The sequence below is a fragment of the Platichthys flesus genome, chromosome 5, assembly GCF_949316205.1.
Source record: "Platichthys flesus chromosome 5, fPlaFle2.1, whole genome shotgun sequence".
NCBI classification, from domain to species: Eukaryota; Metazoa; Chordata; class Actinopteri; order Pleuronectiformes; family Pleuronectidae; genus Platichthys; species Platichthys flesus.
Genome location: NC_084949.1, coordinates 7,181,107 through 7,199,131, shown reverse-complemented (window position 1 = coordinate 7,199,131; position 18,025 = coordinate 7,181,107). Strand labels below are relative to the sequence as shown.

Genomic DNA, 18,025 nt, shown 5'->3' with positions numbered 1-18,025 from the left:
TAAACCTGTGGGGTCAGCGGGGGATTTAAAGTAACAATAGACTCTTTTTTTTTTCTTTTCTCATCATTATGAGGAAAATGTGGATTTTACAAATTAAGAGCCACTTTAGTTTATGTCCTTGTTGTGTGAAATATGATATATGACAATCAATGATTGAATCGTGGACTATTAGTTACATTTATATTGTTGATTTAATGAGTTAAAATTAATTTATATTGTTATTGTTTTACAACAGGTGAAATCACAGTTTTGTGCACATGGCCAAACATGGTGCTGGTAAGATTGAGTGAAGTCAGCAAAGGTTTGGATCAACACAAGTTTTGATGGTTGGATGTATAGAGGATATCGCAACAGGAAATAGAGAATTGAGTCGGCAATGGATTTGCTGGAATGAAATAATGCAGGGGAACTTGAACAAGGGTTTATTTGATCAAGTCTGAGTTCATTGGGTTTTCACAATAAGGTTGACTTTAATTCGTGGGAACACAAGTCAAAACAAGAGACTCTGCTGACCAAGTGACACATGGGAGCTTGGATCATTGGAAAAGGCTACAGTGTGATGGCTATGAAAGATGAAACCGTCGGCCACATAAGCCTCACTTTCACCATACAATTGTGTAATTTCATAAAAGATTTCACTGACAGATGAAGGCTCGATTTACCACGCCAAGGAAACACGTCTACCATTAAGTAACCAAAAGCACTTCTGTTTACCCGGCAATTGCACTACTTCAGATTGCGGCTACGTTGCAGAGCCACCAGATTAACAATGGATAATTGAATTAAAAAAGAAGAGCACCACTGCACAGGGTCTGAGTTAACCCAGTCAAGAAATATGTGTGAAATACCTGCAAACAGAGATAGGGAGACTTCTAGTTTAAATTGTGATTTTTACAGTTTATTCACACTTTGGAGGTGAAAAGAGCAGTAGACATGTGTAATACCACTTGGAAATGATTGGGTGGGGAGTTGAAAAAGTTGACAGTTAAAGGAATAGTAAGGTAAATGTGTTTTCAAATTATAATTCTTCTATTTCAACCTAAAAAAATACTACAATTCAGATTAATCTGTTTGAACTGTTCACACTTTGTGGATGTGAACATGATCTGTTGAGAGTTCATGTAGCAAAACAGTGTAAACCACTTTTTTATCACAACTGTCAGATAATATATAATAGATACATCCAACAGTATCATTGTATGACATTTAATGATGCTTTACTCAAACAGTAGACTAAGTGTATCTGTGCCAGTAGGGTTTATTATTAAATCTGTGTTTTTTTCTATGATATAACATCCTCACACATTTCTTTTAAAAAATATCACAATCTGTAATATTAGCATCAAAACAGTCAATAATGTTTTCCCCCAGTTTTGCACTGAAAAATGAAGACCACTTCCTGAAAAATTTAAGATAATTTAAAACACACATTTCCATTGATGGCATAGTGCTGTGGTTTTCATGTGGTGTATCTTTGGGATTGCCTCAGCAGGTAAAGTAATGAGCCCTGTGGAAACAACACTCTGAGAAGGGCCTTTGGCAAACATCAGAGGTCTCACTGTCTACACTGGCTTGAACAGTCCCATGGTTCAGGCCCTCAAGTGTCCTTGAGCAAGGCACTGACACCTTTCCATTGGCGGGGCAGCGAATTTCTAAAGTGCCTGACCTCTGAACCTTCCTGCAGACGGTGATGAAGGTAATGACTCACTTCAAAACTAGCATATTGAGCTCAAGTAATCCTAGCAATGCAGGAATCGTCTGCGGTGTCCAGTGTGCTGCTAATGCTGTGGGCAGACAGCGAGTAACGATCCTGTCTCAGAACCCGGCCGATGATACTGACAAGGACCTTCCTGTACTGATGCCGCAGCAGACAGTAGACAAATGGGTCACTGGAGGCCTTGGCATAGGAAAGACATTTGGTGGTGATACCTATGTACCGAGGGATGTGCATGGAGGGCAACAACTCCAGCAACCTGTAGGAGAAATACAAGCAGCATAAGTTGAGAAGCCAATTTGTCTTTCGCATCAAAAGACCCATAATTTGAGTTACCATCTCATCTCCTTATTGAAATACAGTCACTTTTCATGATGCTGTAAATAACTTGGGCAGAGACTTCAGTGTGGACATATCCACTCACGGCTCCCAAGAAGTACAGCATAATATCAGCCAGTATATATAAATACAAGTCATGTAACAAAGCCCTTTGACCTTCAACAGGGGAGAACACTATTTATTTCCCATTCTGTCAACAGTTATTTTTATTAAATGTTTATGTTAGAGAGGTGATTTGACTTCAATTAATTTAAGATTATATCAACCTTACTGCTTTTCCGTAAGGTTGTCTTTTAAATTCTACAAAGATGAACATAATAGTCAAACCCATGATCAGACAAGCAGGACATGTAATAGATTTTTGAGGTCAGTGTTGTACAAATAGCTCATCTGAAGGTCACCAAGTTTCACAGGAAGTCAGTGAGTCACACTGCTGAGTGTTACCTTGTTATAACATAGGGTGAATAGCAGAGGATGAAGGAGCCGATGAAGATGCAAATTTTCTTAGTGGCGCGCTGCCTCCTCTTCTTCTGTTCTGCCAGACATCTCTCCTTCACACTGACAGACACAGAGAACGATTCATTAATGTCTCACCCCACAAATAATAAATAAAAAACATTTATATATAAAAATGAACATATATAGTTCTAAACATAATTGGCAGCTTGACAAAACAGGCTCTGTGTCATGTGTGAACATTCAGAACCCCAAAGCATTCGAATGGAACTCCAGGATTACTGTCATGTGTCTCCAGCACAAGGAACCAACTTATTTGATTGATCATATTGGTTAAGATTTGTGTTCAAACAGGTGATGTTACATGTCACATAAATGTCAAAATATAACATGACAGGTCCATAGCTATTACTCTGGATTTAAACTTAACAGGCTAATGGAATGGTGATGGGGATCTGAAGGGCACTGGAAGGATAATATAATTAGGAAATAGTGTTTTGAAGTACTGTGACTTCTCTGATTTGATTTTATAATCTATAATGTATAGTTTATAATGTACTCTATAAATTGAAATGAAATAATCAATCAAATGATTTACAAAATACGAAATAAAGTTAAAGCTACATAACATACAATATTTTCAAAATGTTATAATATTAGTTATTACATATTTGGAAGCTGTATATTTTCATTGCTATTAGATAGTTGATTGATCTATGAAATACTGATGAATAATGCATTTTAAGTTATTTTATTTTTGAGTTGGGAACATATCTGGTCAAACTGCCCTGGGAACAACCTCAGCCTCAAAGTTGCATCTCCATCAGCAGTAGACTTTACCTGGGGTGAATATCGACCAGCAGCAGCAGGGTCTGCACTGTGATCACATCTATCCTCTTGCAGTGGGACCTGGCCACTCTCAGAACTTTCAGGTAGGCGAAGCACAGGACGAAGAGGCAGAGCGCGAAGCTGCTGAGGTGGAACAGCACCGTGAAGGTCGTATAGGCTGCGAGCTGCATCGACCTCTCCTCCCCGGCCAGGTGCAGCGTGCAGGATGCGTAGGTGTGGCTGTATCCCCCCCAGTCCATCAGCAGCTGGGAGACAGAAAACGCGAGCGAGTGTAGCCACGAGTACGCCACGATCAGGAGCGCGTCCCTGTAGCGCATCTTGCTGGAGTAGCTCAGGGGAAACACCACCGCTATCCACCTGTCCACGCTGAGCGCGGCCATGCTCAACATGGCATTAGTGGTGAGGAAAGTCTCCGCGAAACTCACAGCCTGGCAGAACAAGTGGCCGAAGGGCTTTGCGCTCTGGTCCACCCCGAGGAAAGTGGCGGGCATGTTGACGATGGCGAGGAGGATGTTGGAGAAGGAGAGGTTCAGGATGAAGAGCCCGGGCACGTGCGACCTCAGCTCGGCGCTCTGGGTCAAGCATAGCAGCACGGACACGTTGGTCAGCAGCGAGACCACGGCGATCACCACGATGGACACTTCCAGGAGGAACTCCGGTATCCCCGCATATGTGCTCATCTCTCGAGGTTTTAGCGGCAGCAGTTGTGGGGAGGATGGTGGAGGGAGTGCGCCATGCGCTCTGCTCGTGCCCCCCACCGGCTCTGAGAGATGCTCATCGTCCCGGCGCACGTGCCAGAAGCGCGCGTGTGAAGAGGAGACACGCGGGGAGACACGCGGGGAGAGCTGTCCAGTGCTGAAACCCCCAAAATAAACCACCCTGTCAGCAACTGTCACTGACATGGACTACTTTTTAAACCTGTTAGGATCTATGTCGCTGCTGTCCTGAAATTCAAATAGTGATGCTCGTATCTCGCCCCCTCCTGCATATGACTACAGTTGTTAAGTAAAAGTAAATCCCACTCCCTCTCTCCCCTCTGTTTACTCTCGATCACTCTCCAGCGCCTCGTCTCTCGTGGCCAATGCCGTGTGCCCTGCACGTGCTGTTGGTAGCTAAGTCATGTGACGCTTGAGCAATATTCATGCGAGCAGGAGTGAATATCCGAGACGGGGTGATGTCATGCTGTTTGCACTCAGATTCCTCTCTTCCTCCCCAGAAAGATGAGTTGTGTATTTATGCAGAAATTACCTGTTCAATAGGCGTGAGATCAGGTCTGTTTGTGGCCCTGTGCGTTAAACAAATGGACAAATACTGATTTGTGAAGTGAGTGTGTGTTTGTGTTACTGCTTGAATACTTTCTCTTACAAACAGTATATTTCATGTAAATACCTTCCAGTAGACCAACATGAGAGGATGAAGCTGTGATAGTAACAGATTTTGTGCATCACCCACCCACACACACACATACAAACAAAGCTTAGCCTAAAATCTGACCTTAATTATGTCTTCACCTTAAAATGTTATGATTTAATTTATGTAGATTTGCTTTTCGTCACAATAAGGAAGCCAAGTCCTCATAATGTGACAGATTAAGGTTCCCACAACATAACACCTGGACCATAAAGACACACACACACACATACACTGATGTGTCTCCATTTCTTCAGAGGACCCTTTTAATTGATCCTACCTAATACTTGTCTTATGTCCTGAACATTACTTAAACTTAACCTCAATTTAAACCCGAACCTTAATCCAACTTTAAGCTTAAAACATTTCTTTACTTTAAATTTAATGATTTACAATGTATGGGAACTTATTTTCCCCGTAAAGTGAATAGATTTAGGTCCCCACAACATGACTAATACCCGGATCACAAACACACACGCACACACACACACACAAAATCACTCATCTCCATAGCAACACCAAATCTCTGGTGACTTCCTCACTCTTTGAACTTCCTCTTCTTCACTTCTGATTTGTGTTGATGTCCCATTAAATGCCTGTAAGAGACCGCATGCCAGCTCATGTTAATTTCACGTACACACTCCTTGAAAATATCCGACATTGACATGTTGGGGATTCATTTACATGGCAGATGCAGGTGTGAAGAGTGTGAGTGGTGTGAGTGGGGAAGTATATGAGAGGACTGGTAGGAGAAAAAAGGGATTAAGGGGGAGGAAGGAAGTGTGCAGGAGGGATAGATGGGATAAAAGGATGACAGTAGCCTACATCTTGCCTTCACAGCAGTCAGGTGATTCTATTTCTATTCACATCTTAAAGCCTTATTCTGACAGGTTTAAATAATAAGAAACAATCCCCCACAGTATATGTCTTCAACAAGCTTGTGAAAATGATCTTGCAGTACTTTGTTGTGCATATGTGGATGTGAATAATTAAATAGCTATTTTGTCTTCTGGTCTTTTCCTTCAGTCCCTGGGTGAGTCGTTTTTTATTACGATAAGAAATCCAGTGAATGGACACTCAATTGTTTTTAGCTGTGACACTGATAAATCATCTCAAAGTAGAAAGGGCTTCTTTTTACCTTCACATGGGAACTAAAGACAGGAACTTTGCTTCAGTACTGTCAGGTCTATGCTTCTCTCTGTAGTTAAACTACTGTTATTCAGACAAAAAGCTAAATAATAATATTGTTACTATACAGTATGTTTACATAGAAGGAAGATATAACACAGAAAGACCATGTCTGTTGCTAGTTCGTGTCCTACAGAGTCACGTGTCTGCCTGTCCTATTGGCAGGAGGTCCTTATCTGTCGATGCCCACAGACAAAATGTTATGCTGCAAAATAATAGGTTTATACAACAAAACGTGTGTTTGTTAAAAATGTTTAGTTGTACCGGTTGGAGGAGCTTTGTCATTACGATCCATCAGTTTACTAGATAGTTTGTATTTTTTTCCCCTCAGTGAGCATGCAGGCATGAGTGTGTGAAAACGTGTGGGCAGCTTTTCCCTCAGTATGTACACATCATATATGTTTTTCCATGGACATGAGGTCGGGCTGTGTTGTTTTTTTTCCGAACCTGGCTCCCCATATGTTGCTTATCCCTACCATCTCCAAAGGCTCCATTTATATTCAATCATTAACAGGTTCTTAGAAGATCACATTTAACATAAGACATGAACAAATCGCTTTCTCTTCTTCATCGTCCTGATCTGTGGAACGGCTGTGGCAGTGGCGTATTAACTTAGTGGCTCTATTGCTGTGAAGGAAAAAAGAGAGAGAAAAAGGGAGGAATAAAAAAGGAAGAGAGGGAATGAGAAATCGCCCCTCAGCGAGAAGGAACCCTCTAAGAGGGCACGTGTCCTCTCTGGGTTTCACGGCTGTAGGTTATATTATGCAAGCAACAGAATGCTGATGGCAGAAGCACTTAAGAAGATCTGCGAGGAAGTGAGGGATGGATCCGACTTCCCCTTCAGCCACTGCCTCCTGGCTCTATGACTCTGTTTATATACTTTACGTGTTTGTGCCATTACGTAACACAGAATTTCCCACAGTGTGCAGCACAATATGGAACTCTCTCATCACCTTAAGTTTGCCTTTATTCCTTTATTTGTGAGCTGGAAAATGGTTTTACTTTGTCCTTCATTCCACTGCAGGTGGATTTTTGTCTCTTTAAATTTAAATGCACTATTACACCCCCAGTCCCGACTCCTGGGTTCAGCTCTCTGAGGCTCATTGTGAGTGAGGGAGAGAAGTAACACCTTTTTGGCAGCGGTGACCCCGATCTGTCTTTCCTGTTCATTTCAGTTCTTCACAGATCTGAGAGCGAAGCCTTTTGCTGAGGTGATGGTAGCGGGCCCCTGCGGTGATATACCTGCGCAGTGATGATGGTGATGAGAGGAGAATGAGCGATATGGAGAAAAAAGAGACATAAGACTATGATGTGAGGATGGGCCGACAATGGAAACAAATGTCATGGGTGAGTGTTTCTGGAGCGTGGGAGTCTTGGTGTATAAATAGGTCTCGCCGCAGGAAATGCTAACTCGAACAGACACTCACATGTCCGGACACACACATTTACTCACTTTCATCCATGCTCTCTGTCACTCTCCCTTTCCCACCCTGTCTCTCTCTCTCTCTCTCTCTCCCTCTTATTTTCACTCAAAACAGTTTGATTAGAAATGATCATTTCGGGCACAGGCTGTGGAATGAATCAGGTCCAATTAAAAAAAAATAATTTTTGAAAACATAACTAAATAAAAATGTTACAAATATTCTGTAATGTTCAACCACATTTGCTAATTAGATTTCAGATCTGCACCAAATTGCATATACTCATAAATATCAGCCTATACATACCTGATCCATTCTTTATTCTCTGAGGAATCAATGAATTTTTCCTGCGATTAAATGTAAAATATCACAATGATAAAGAAAGTGAAAAAAATCCATGGATCAGTCTGTTGAGTTTAGCGAGCGCAACATCTGGATTCTTTTTAGTTTAAAGGAAGGAAAGGGGGATCTTACTTTTTAATACAGGTTTACTCACACTTTGGTTAGTGAAAGATAACGTTGCTGTGCAAGAAAAATAAATATTTATTTTACCAACAGAAGTTTGATCCTTCGCCAAAGAAAATGCAGTCATCATTACTCCTCTGTGCATTGTCTAATCAACCCCAAACTTCTTTCACACAATCACAGTCCCGGCCTGAACAGATCAATATGTCAGTAATGACTCATTGTTACGGCACCACCTGCTGGCGACAGGAAGTGACATGCTTTATCCCTTGTAGGACTGCTCTTGGCTGGTTTACAATATACAATATTTTTTCTGCAATGTTTAATCAGCACCAAAACCTCATCTATGATCAGAGTCCCGGCCTGAAAAGCTACATATTTCAATGATAACTCAGGGTCATAGCGCCACCTACTGATCATCGTGAAAATGAAGTTGTTGTAACTTGACTGTGCATTGTCTACCCTCCCTCTTGGACGCATCAGGTCACAAGTTTGCTAGTGCTCAGGCTCATTCAGTGCTACTCGCAGCCGTAGTAGGTTAGTAGTTTTTGCTAACTAACACACGCTGATGAAAACATCAAATTCTTGTTGCTGGTAACAAGACGTTATAATGTGTCCTTTGTTCAGAAGTTGCCCAAGTGCTTATGTTTCATGATGGCATTTCACCTCCCCCTCAAAATGCTTCTTCAGTTCTGACTGACTAATGGAGGGTTTTAGGTAATTATCTTAAAAATAAAGCCAAAATATACCTGATACGAATGCTTCCATCTTGCGCTGATGATATTTGACCAGAATAGTAACTGGGCAATGGAGCCACTGTAGTGAAGTTTCACAGGTAGACTTGATTGTCCAATTGTGAGTCAGTGTCAAACACAATGTTTCACACCATTTTATCGCATCTTATAGATAATTTAAACCAAAATAAAGTAGCACTTTAACAAACATTAGTACTCTATAGAAGGTAAATCACAGAAACTATCTTCAAGAAAAAAACATGTCTACTATATGCTAACATAGAGGAAGCCTGATGATTTTGCCTCACTTTTAGGGAGCCATGATATCTTCTATACAGTCTGGTATCAATAGCGATGCAGGAACCTTTTCCAACACAGCAGGCATTCTTCTCAGTACGAGGCAATTACAGTGAATAAACTGCACAAGCAGCAGCGATGGTAGAAGCTGCTTTCACACCCACACACACATCAATGATCTTAACCAGCTCACACACATACAGTAATATTGTCAGTGCAAACTTGAGCACACGCCCACGCAGGTCACAAGATGAGGACACGTAACTGAATAATTCAAAATCCAGAGAAATTCCCCTTAAGAGAAAGAAGTGGAGTTGTGCAAAGTGGCTGCAGAACGGATTTATGAGGAAAGAGAGACAGAGGGAAAGAGAAAGAGAGAGAGACACACATGCACAAACCCACAAATACACTCATACAGAGTGAGGTAGAAACTAGAAAGCATGAATCAGCAGTCTGCCAGAATGAGGGAGCTGAGGGACAGAGGGAAGGCTCACAGGATTTAGCTATCACCGGAGCTTTGACAAAAGAATTTCTGTGTGACAGCGTGTCTCTGTGTGTGTATGTATGGGTGTGTGCGTGTGTGTGTGTGTGTGTGTGTGTGTGTGTGTTTGTGTGTGTGTGTGTATGTGTGTGTGTGTGTTTCCTTGGCATGAGTGTACTCAATGACATCCAGTTCAGTTAGCAGTTTGTTTAACACCACAGCAAGAGTTTTTCTCAACAGTTTTGCTCAGGACGCGACAGAAATACCTTAATCTCAAAGTAATAATTTAACATTTTTGGGAAATGCACTGATTAATACCACTCTATACTTACAGCTTACATCTAGTGGTGAAGTTACATTACATTAAATGTCCTTTAACTAAAGAAAACAAAGATAAAAAAAAAAAAAAAAAGAAACTAGTGAAAACATTCTATATTCAAATTTGACCCATTTCTCCTAAATTGTATTCACTGACCCTTTAAATACTGGGAACAAAGTGGAGAACTGCACAAATCAGTCATTCTTATTTCATAAAACCAACTTAGCAACACTATTTAAGATCACTATGGCGACCAGTGGCTCCATCTCGTATTCACTTGTGGCCTGGCAACCAAATGGTGCCTCGTCTGCCATCAAACCTAGAGAGGAGCATTGTTGGAGGAACAAATACAAAGTGCAATGGTCACCTATCTGATGTCATGAATTTATCAGTGTCACTCAGGATCTGTCAAAGTTGCAGCCTACTAAGGTCTAGTATGGTTATTGCAGCATTGAAGCATGTGTTAACCTGGTTGCAAAGTGAAGTCAGAAGCAGGCTGTTGTTTTCACCCCTGTCTGTTTGTATTAGCGTATTTATGTGTACAAAATAACTCAACAACGCATCAACAGACCAAACTTTGTCAGAAAATTTCATTGGAGGGTATCTACAGATGAGTACGGTCAATGGACATCAGGGACATAAATAACTTTTCTCAATAAGTAAATGATAATAATGGTGATAATCTAACAGTTAAATTGTTCCGAAAATTAGCTCTAATTTGAAATTTTACAACTCTATTTCCTGTAATATCTATGAGCTCAGAGAATATTTAGCAAAACTGATTATCAGGGGATTTAACGTCAAACATATTCACACCCACAGGTCTTAGTGCTCGAAAGCTAGAGACCACAAAAAGATACACTGGAGACTCAATTTACTTCTGAAAAGAAAGAAGCAGAAAGGGGGAGTGTGAATGAGAAATAGACTATATGGAAGAATAAAATTAAACAAATTAGACAAAGAAAGTGTTGGAGATGTACAGTTGCAATCAGAAATATTCAACCCCCTCACCTCAATAGACATTATAGTGATGTGGATGACAGATAATGACAATAAATGACAAAAAAACCTCATCAAACAACAAAAGATATTTATTGATGCGTATTTTAGTTATTTTGACAACAGAAGTTGACTTAACTTTGAAGTTCAAATGAAAAAATGTAACTCTTTCAACACATGTGCATGTGCAGTATTATTCAAGCCCCCAGCTTCAGTACTTTGTGGCGCATCCTCTAGCTTTTATAACTTCAAAAAAATGTTTTCGGTAAGTGCGGACAAGCTTCTTACACCTCTCGATTGGAATCTTTGCCCATTTTTCAAGTGCAAAAGCCTCTAGATCAGTGATGTTTGATGGCTTCCATGCTGCAACTGCCTTCTTTAAATTCCACCAAAGATTTTCAATCAAATTTGAATCTGGTGACTGTGAATGCAACTCCAGGACGTTCCAGGATCTTTTTCTCAACCAAGCTTTGGTGGACTTGGAGATTTTGCTTTGGATCATTGTCTTGCTGGAAAGTCCAATGATCACCAAGGTTCAATTTGTCAACAGAAGGAATCACATTCCTCTTTAAAATGGCCTGGTATTTCTGTGAATCCATGATGCCATGTACACAATAAAGATTACTAGTTGCTGCCGCAGAAAAATAGCCCAACATCATCTTTGACCAACCTCCATGCTGGACTATGGGGATGGTATTCTTCTGGTCATAAGCCTGGCCTTTCACACGCCAGACATACCGCTGGTCCATACGTCCAAACAGTTCCAGTTTGGTTTCATCAGTCCATAGAACTGTCACCCAAAACTCTGTAGGCTTATCCAAATTCCTCCTGGCATATTCTAGTCGACTTTTGATGTTGCTTGTGGTCAAGAGCTGAGTGCGTCTTGAAGCCGGCCATTAAGTCCTTTACTATTCAGTGCATGTCTTATAGTTGCCACTGCAGCACTTGTACCAGGCTTCATCAGGTCATCCTGTAGGTGTCTTGCAGTCACACAGGGATTTATCTGAGTTGTTCTGACTAAGTTGCTGAGGGTCCTTGATGAAATGCTGGGCTTTCTTCCATGGCCAGGCATGTTTGAAGCTGCTCCATCAGTTGTAAACTTCCTTATAATGTTCCCAATTGTGTCTCTTGGAATATCATTTTTTGGGGAATTCTTCTTCTACCCAAGGCCTTTCAGGTGTGATGAAATAATCTCCTCTCTAAGCTTTTGTGTAAGCTCCTTTGTCTTTCCCATGATTGCAACTCACCTTGAATACCTTCATGGGTGGGGTTTATATATGCATCACAGCTGAAGCAAATGAAGGATCAGTATAGAGTTCCCAAAGGCTTAATAATGTTTCAACTCAACTTTAGGACAAAAAAAAACTGTAAGATAGCTGTAAAAACAACAATATTATATAGGGGTTGAATAATTGTGACATGGCTATCTTAACAAAATATACTGCTACACACAAATACTACATCATGCATTTTCCATGTTGATTTTCTTTATCACTCAACTCATAAAGAAGGCATCCGAAGCAGAATCTTGATCAAAGAACAAGATTCTGTCTACTTTAATTGATAAATCCTTAAAATCTTTGGGGGGTTGAATATTTCTGATTGCAACTGTAATGAAGAACAACGTTAAGCATCTGGGTTGGCACGTGTATTCATAATGGGAAAGAAAAGAATCAAACACCTATTGCATCTTTTGTATAACCACTGCTTTCTCTCTCTGTTGACAGAAACTTGTTAGGATGGACCACAAGGACCAAGAACGAGACAAAGACAAAATCAAGAGAGGCATCACCCTCTGCCTCACTTCAGTCCAGTAAAAATGCAAAGGACTATGGACAGCCAAAGTATTTCTCCGTAGAGACCAACTCAATAAACCTGGAATGCCTGGAATTTCGGCTCCCACATTCAACCTTGGCCTTTGCAAATCAGAGATACTCTCCAGTGTCCTAAAGTATCTGTTATGAGTGTAAGCACAGTCTACTTACATGCACAGAAAGAGGAGGCAGAGAGAGAACATTACTCAACCCAACAACACGTGGGGGGGGGGGAGATGTGTATGTGTTTGTTTGTGTGTGTGTGTGTGTGTGTGTGAACATGTGTGTTTGTGTGCCTGGGTGCCTGTGTGCCTGTGGTCAAAGGAGCGAGTAACTAAGATTGGGAACTGGTTCAAGAAGAAAATGGCAAAATAGAAAGCGCCCACAATCGAAATCTCCAGTCAGCCAGATCCACTGAGTTTACAGTGAAGTTGTGAGTTGGAGAAAGTTTGTAATCACGCACTGCAGACTGGGGCAGCTGGCATGGCAACAGAAGTTTGGACAGATTGGACTCAATTAAAAAAGAAAAAGTGGAAAAAAAAAGTAACTACTTCCATCTGTCTGGCATCCAACTCTCACTGTATGACTCACCGCCTTACTAACCAGAACCACTGTGGGCAACGTACTGTAGGAAGAGAGGAGGAGCAAATAAGATAAGTGTTTTAACCTACCACACACGCACACACACACACACACACACACACACACACACACATACACACAAACTCACTCACCATCTCAATGTTTATTTCCCATAATAGCAAATGCTTCGAAGCTTAGGTTAATTTGAGTGACACATAACGTGTGTGTGTGTGTGTGTGTGTGTCTATGTGTGTGTTGATGAAGCTGATTAGCAACATTAATCAGCACTCAGAATGTCATTGGGTGCTTGGGTCAATGATGACTCACAGTTCGTTATTACAGGGAGCATTATGATTGTGCCCTGCTATAAATGTCTGTCAGTCTTTCTCTTTCTCTCTCTGAATGATGAAAAAAGCATCACCACCACTTCCTCTGGAACACGTGACTGAACTAAAGGTCCATTATTCCCTATGGTTAACGCTTCAGAGGTATGAGGTCCCTGGACCCTGATCTGGCTGCTACTCAGCCATTGTGCACTGAAAGTATGGGGTCAACGTGTGGGTAGATACTCTCAGAAAGTAGAAGAGATAAAAGATCATGAAGTGAGTTGAGAGGTGGATTTTTTAAAGATTTGTAAATGGTCTGTATTTAAATAATGCTATTCTAGTCTTAATAAACGCTCAAAGCCTTTTACAGTACAGTTTTGCCATTCATCCATTAATACACATTGATACAGTGCATTTATGTGCAGCAGAGAATAAGGGAGATTGGAATCAAACCAACGACCCTGTGGGCAACCCGCTCTACTCCATGAATCATAAAAGATAGAATACAAAAATTATGCTGTCCAGGTACAGTATTAAGGTAGCCAACAAATTGACATATGTCTTGTATGGTCTACATACTGTCAGTGGCGGAGGAACCTTTTATTTAAGTAAAAGTACAAAAAAAAGATAAAGGTGTACTCGAGTAAAAGACAAAGTACCACATACACATTTCTACTTCAGTAAAAGTAAGCATTTAAATAAACTAGTAAGTAAATGTGAGTAAAATTACTTGCTAAATGTATCATATTCTCTAATGCAACAGCAGTGCACTACATATTTATCTGTGCCACCTTTAAATTTAGTTTAATACAAGAATAATACAGAACTTGTCACATAAATGAAGAAAGCCTCAGATGATCAACTGAAAACAACGAATGGCTGAGTCTCATCCTGGTGTTACCTGTTCGCTATGATTGAATCAGTGGACCAATCAGCCTTCAAGATATTGATTACTTTTAAAGAATATACAAAAAAAAAACATGAAAATTTACATAATGCATTGTAAAATCTTTGAGGACAGATATTTGCAATATATGAAGTAGAGTAAAATTACCAGTAAATAAATCAAATTAAGCACAGACACATGAAACACATACTGGAATACAGTGACAAAGTATATGGACTTCCCACCACTGCACATAGTGACGTCTTTGGGGTCAGTGGGTGTTATCTTGTCCACGTACATATTTGCCAAATACAGAATGCAGATTGAAATATTGCCAGATAACATGTTTGAAGGTGTGTGAGGACAAGCTCTTCTTTTCCTCCTCCTGCTTTCTTTTATCCTCCACCTGAGCCCAACAGGGCCTCAACCAACACAAACAGCTGTACGAGTGGTAAAACTCTTATTCTGCAACACATTACAACAAGACTCCCTTTCGCAGCAGTGAGGCTTTGAATAAAGATACACGATCCCAAGCCTCTGAATTCAGTGTCCATGATAATCCTGCATGCAGTTCCAGATGTTTAGCTGTGCCCTCTACTTTAACTTCAAAAGCACCCAGTCAGAGACCAGCGCTATAAATAGTCTGCTTCGCATATACATCACTCTTCTAATCTGAGTCTGAGCAGTTGCCATGTCAGGAGCATTTGGTTTTTCTTACAGCCAACACGCCATCTACTGGCCTGTTTTGGAATCATACATGCGTGTAATGAAAACCAGACGTGGCACCATTTGGCCTCTAGATGGTGATGGATTTATAGATCCATTGAGCAGGACCCCAACCTACAGGCTTTATGGGAAATGTACTGTATGTACTGCACTTCATATAAATGCATTTGCAGCAAATGCATTTTTTATTTTGCATAAAAGCAGCCAACACACACACACACACAAGTACAACAAACTAGGTCAGTGACACACTGACACACACACACATACAAACACATACACACAAACACACACACACACACACACAAACACATGTTAACGTTAGACTCCTACTGTGTAATATGGTGGTAATTTGTTCACTTTCAGCACATTTTCCCTTTTTCTTGATTTACGTCCCCTCGGCCTCTCTTTCCTTTTTTTCTTCCTTCTCTTCCTCGGTTTCTCTCCTCCAGCCAATAGCAACATAACACAGTGGGTTTTCGAATAAGCAGTGAGGATCGTCTGTCTGGGTTCAGTTTATGTGCCGTGGCCACACAGGCACACATCTGGTGGGGTCCCCACTTCATGATGACGTTACTTTAAAAATGACTTGTAACCCCACCCAAAGTGTGCCCACATTAAAGGGCGTTTTTTTATAGTATATTCTATACCAAGTCGAGTTTTGTCATTAGCTGCAGACTGACTTTGGATCCAAAACACCAGCAAAGCAGCCGCAAGAGGATTTTCTGTCCCGACCTTCAGGGTTCAGAAAGATTTCCACAACCATAACAGGAGAGGGGAGAGGAAAGTGACTTTTCCAGTAACAGCACTCTGCTCAAATCAAGTGTGTGCGTGTATATGCATGAGTGAGTGTGTGTGTGTGTGTGTGTGTGTGTGTTTGTGTGTATTCTTTGTGTCTAGGTGTCAGTTTAAGCTTGTTTATATTAAGAGACACTCTTTCCAAAGCAGAGAGGAGGGAAGTGGGATAAGCAGACATAAACAACTGAGCTGAATCTGCCTCCTGTGCAGATGAACCACAGCTGCCAGGCACAACTGAGCTGAGACAAACGCAAACAGCACAGATACTTCTCCGGAGGCTTTTATTCTGAAGCCTTAGTGTACAGTGCAATAATTGTTGTCTGCAGTATTTTGCAGTAAACTACCACACAAAGTACGTGACTAAAAATGTTCTTCTATAATTAGAAATCAGTTCATAAATAGCTTATTTAAAACTGCCCTTGGTCAAATACCCATGGCCAAACAATTGTATAATTTGTTGCCCATTTGTGGAAATAAGAACAAATGATCTGCCTTGTTGATCAATGCACAATAGCTTGTGGGTGGATGTTGAACAATAAGTCGTCGTTGCCTCTGCGAATCTCCAGCAGGAGTGGCTGGTCCCCCTGTAACACCTCGTGAACGTCTTCAGTGGTGTCGACTGGCTGTCCGTTCAGTTTCACTATGACATCACCTTCATTTATCCCTCCCCTGAAATAAATATTATCCACAAGTAATAGATTACATTGAGGCAACAGACATCAGAACAGATGAAGGAACAGCAATACGTTCACATGTGTGTGTGTGTGTGTGTGTGCGTGCGTGCGTGTGTGTGGGTGAACCTACTTTTCCGCTGCAGTGTTAGGTATGACCTGCTGCACCAACACTCCACTGTGGATGTCAGGAAAGTCTGGGTTATGATGTTTTAACTCTGCTAGTAGACTGAAAGAGACACAATGAATAAATAAGACAAATACTGATGCATACAACATTGAGCCTGCTTTTGGTCAGATGCTACAGAACCTACTTCATTTTTTAACGGAAATCAAGATAAAATGCTGATCTCGAGGGAGACAGTTAGTGGTGCTACTCACTCTGTGGTGATTGTGAGCATCCTGATGCCCAAGAAACGTCTCTTTAGTTCTGGAAAGAAAAGCACAACATTAATCTTCTAGAAAACCGCAAACATTTCAACAGTGGTGTTAGTTTCATTGGGACCGTCACTGACCTGCATCAGACTGTGGCTCCTCTGTGAGTCGTCGCTGTAGTCTCGTCTTTTCTGTCACAACAAATGGAAGAGGGTTTATTGAGAAATATTAGGAACTGCCTCTTCAAGGTTTTTCTAAAGGTGCAATAATCTCAGAAAATTCTATTTTAATTGTCTTCTTTTCCCCCCCGCAATTTCACCCCTCCAGCTTTGACCTCTGACCTTTGCTGTGTTTGGTTTGTGACTCTGTGAGGAAGCGGCTGATCCTGTCGGAGGGGATAGCGAAGGAGATTCCTGCCGTCACCTTCAGAGTGTTGATGCCGATCACCTCCCCATCCTTAAAAAGACACAAAAACACTCAGACAAAGAAAATAAGGCAGAACTTGAGGAACATTTTTTAAATCCATTCAATATGTGGAGATTTAAACATTATTTCCCTTTCGACTGAAATCCCAATTTGTCATCTCAATGTTTTCCTTGCTCTTTTTTTTTTTTATTGTTTGTTAGTGGGCAGGATTACACAAACACACCACAAACTCTGTGAAAATGAATGGGGGTTTGGGACAAAATTTGGAGCAGATCTGGATAAACAGACTGATTCAAGAAACTTTTTCTCTTTACAACATCGCAAGATGGGCTTAAAGGTTTCTGCTCTTTTTTTATTTTGATTCATACCTCAAGTAGACTGAATTTGTATTCCTTATTTGTGGTAACAATAATAGTTATTATAAGAAGACGAGGATGAGTAGAGGTATGACATCCTTTGCTCCAAATTATTTTTAGTTCAAAGTGTATTATAATCCTGTGCATTATAATGTTGAGTTTGGAAGCCTATATTGCTATTTAAAAACATGGGTATTATGCAGATGGTCATTGATTTTTGAGGATGATTCATTTCGATCTATTTTGTACTATAACACATCATTTGTTTGATATTCAGATTTGAACTTTAGAGTTTTTCAATTAACTGGGTCGTTAGAATTTGGAGGCCCATTCAATTGAGGAACAGAAACAGTGAGGATCAGTCCACCCATCATGGTCAAACAAAGGCCATCA

General features: G+C 40.7%; 2 protein-coding genes across 2 annotated transcripts in view; both read right to left on the bottom strand.

Annotated features, from left to right (window-relative positions):
• Positions 1 to 473: 473 nt before the first annotated feature.
• Positions 474 to 4,344, bottom strand: gpr78a (G protein-coupled receptor 78a). The gene is made up of 3 exons (XM_062388506.1): positions 3,350 to 4,344; positions 2,498 to 2,611; positions 474 to 1,973 (listed from the first exon to the last, which is right to left on the bottom strand). Exons 1-3 carry the CDS (start codon positions 4,258 to 4,260, stop codon positions 1,730 to 1,732), a joined length of 1,269 nt encoding a protein of 422 aa, XP_062244490.1. The 5' UTR covers positions 4,261 to 4,344; the 3' UTR covers positions 474 to 1,729.
• An 11,727-nt stretch (positions 4,345 to 16,071) lies between these two features.
• The window catches only part of htra3a (HtrA serine peptidase 3a), a 4,991-nt gene continuing 3,037 nt past the window's right edge, over positions 16,072 to 18,025 (bottom strand). Inside the window, exons 6-10 of the mRNA XM_062387950.1 lie at positions 17,192 to 17,306; positions 16,991 to 17,041; positions 16,857 to 16,905; positions 16,609 to 16,704; positions 16,072 to 16,473 (exon numbers count right to left, since the gene is read on the bottom strand). Coding sequence (XP_062243934.1) covers positions 16,305 to 16,473; positions 16,609 to 16,704; positions 16,857 to 16,905; positions 16,991 to 17,041; positions 17,192 to 17,306 — 480 coding nt within the window. The 3' untranslated portion in view covers positions 16,072 to 16,304. The remainder of the gene's footprint in view (positions 16,474 to 16,608; positions 16,705 to 16,856; positions 16,906 to 16,990; positions 17,042 to 17,191; positions 17,307 to 18,025) is intronic.

Bases quoted from the DNA above. Each gene is read 5' to 3' on its own strand.
- gpr78a (XM_062388506.1), bottom strand. From the start codon at position 4,260: ATGTCAGTGACAGTTGCTGACAGGGTGGTTTATTTTGGGGGTTTCAGC. The intron at 2,612-3,349 runs GTAAAGTCTACT...TGTGTCTGTCAG, and splicing joins CTGGTCGATATTCACCCCAG to TGTGAAGGAGAGATGTCTGG. The intron at 1,974-2,497 runs GTAACACTCAGC...TTTCTCCTACAG, and splicing joins TCACCCTATGTTATAACAAG to GTTGCTGGAGTTGTTGCCCT.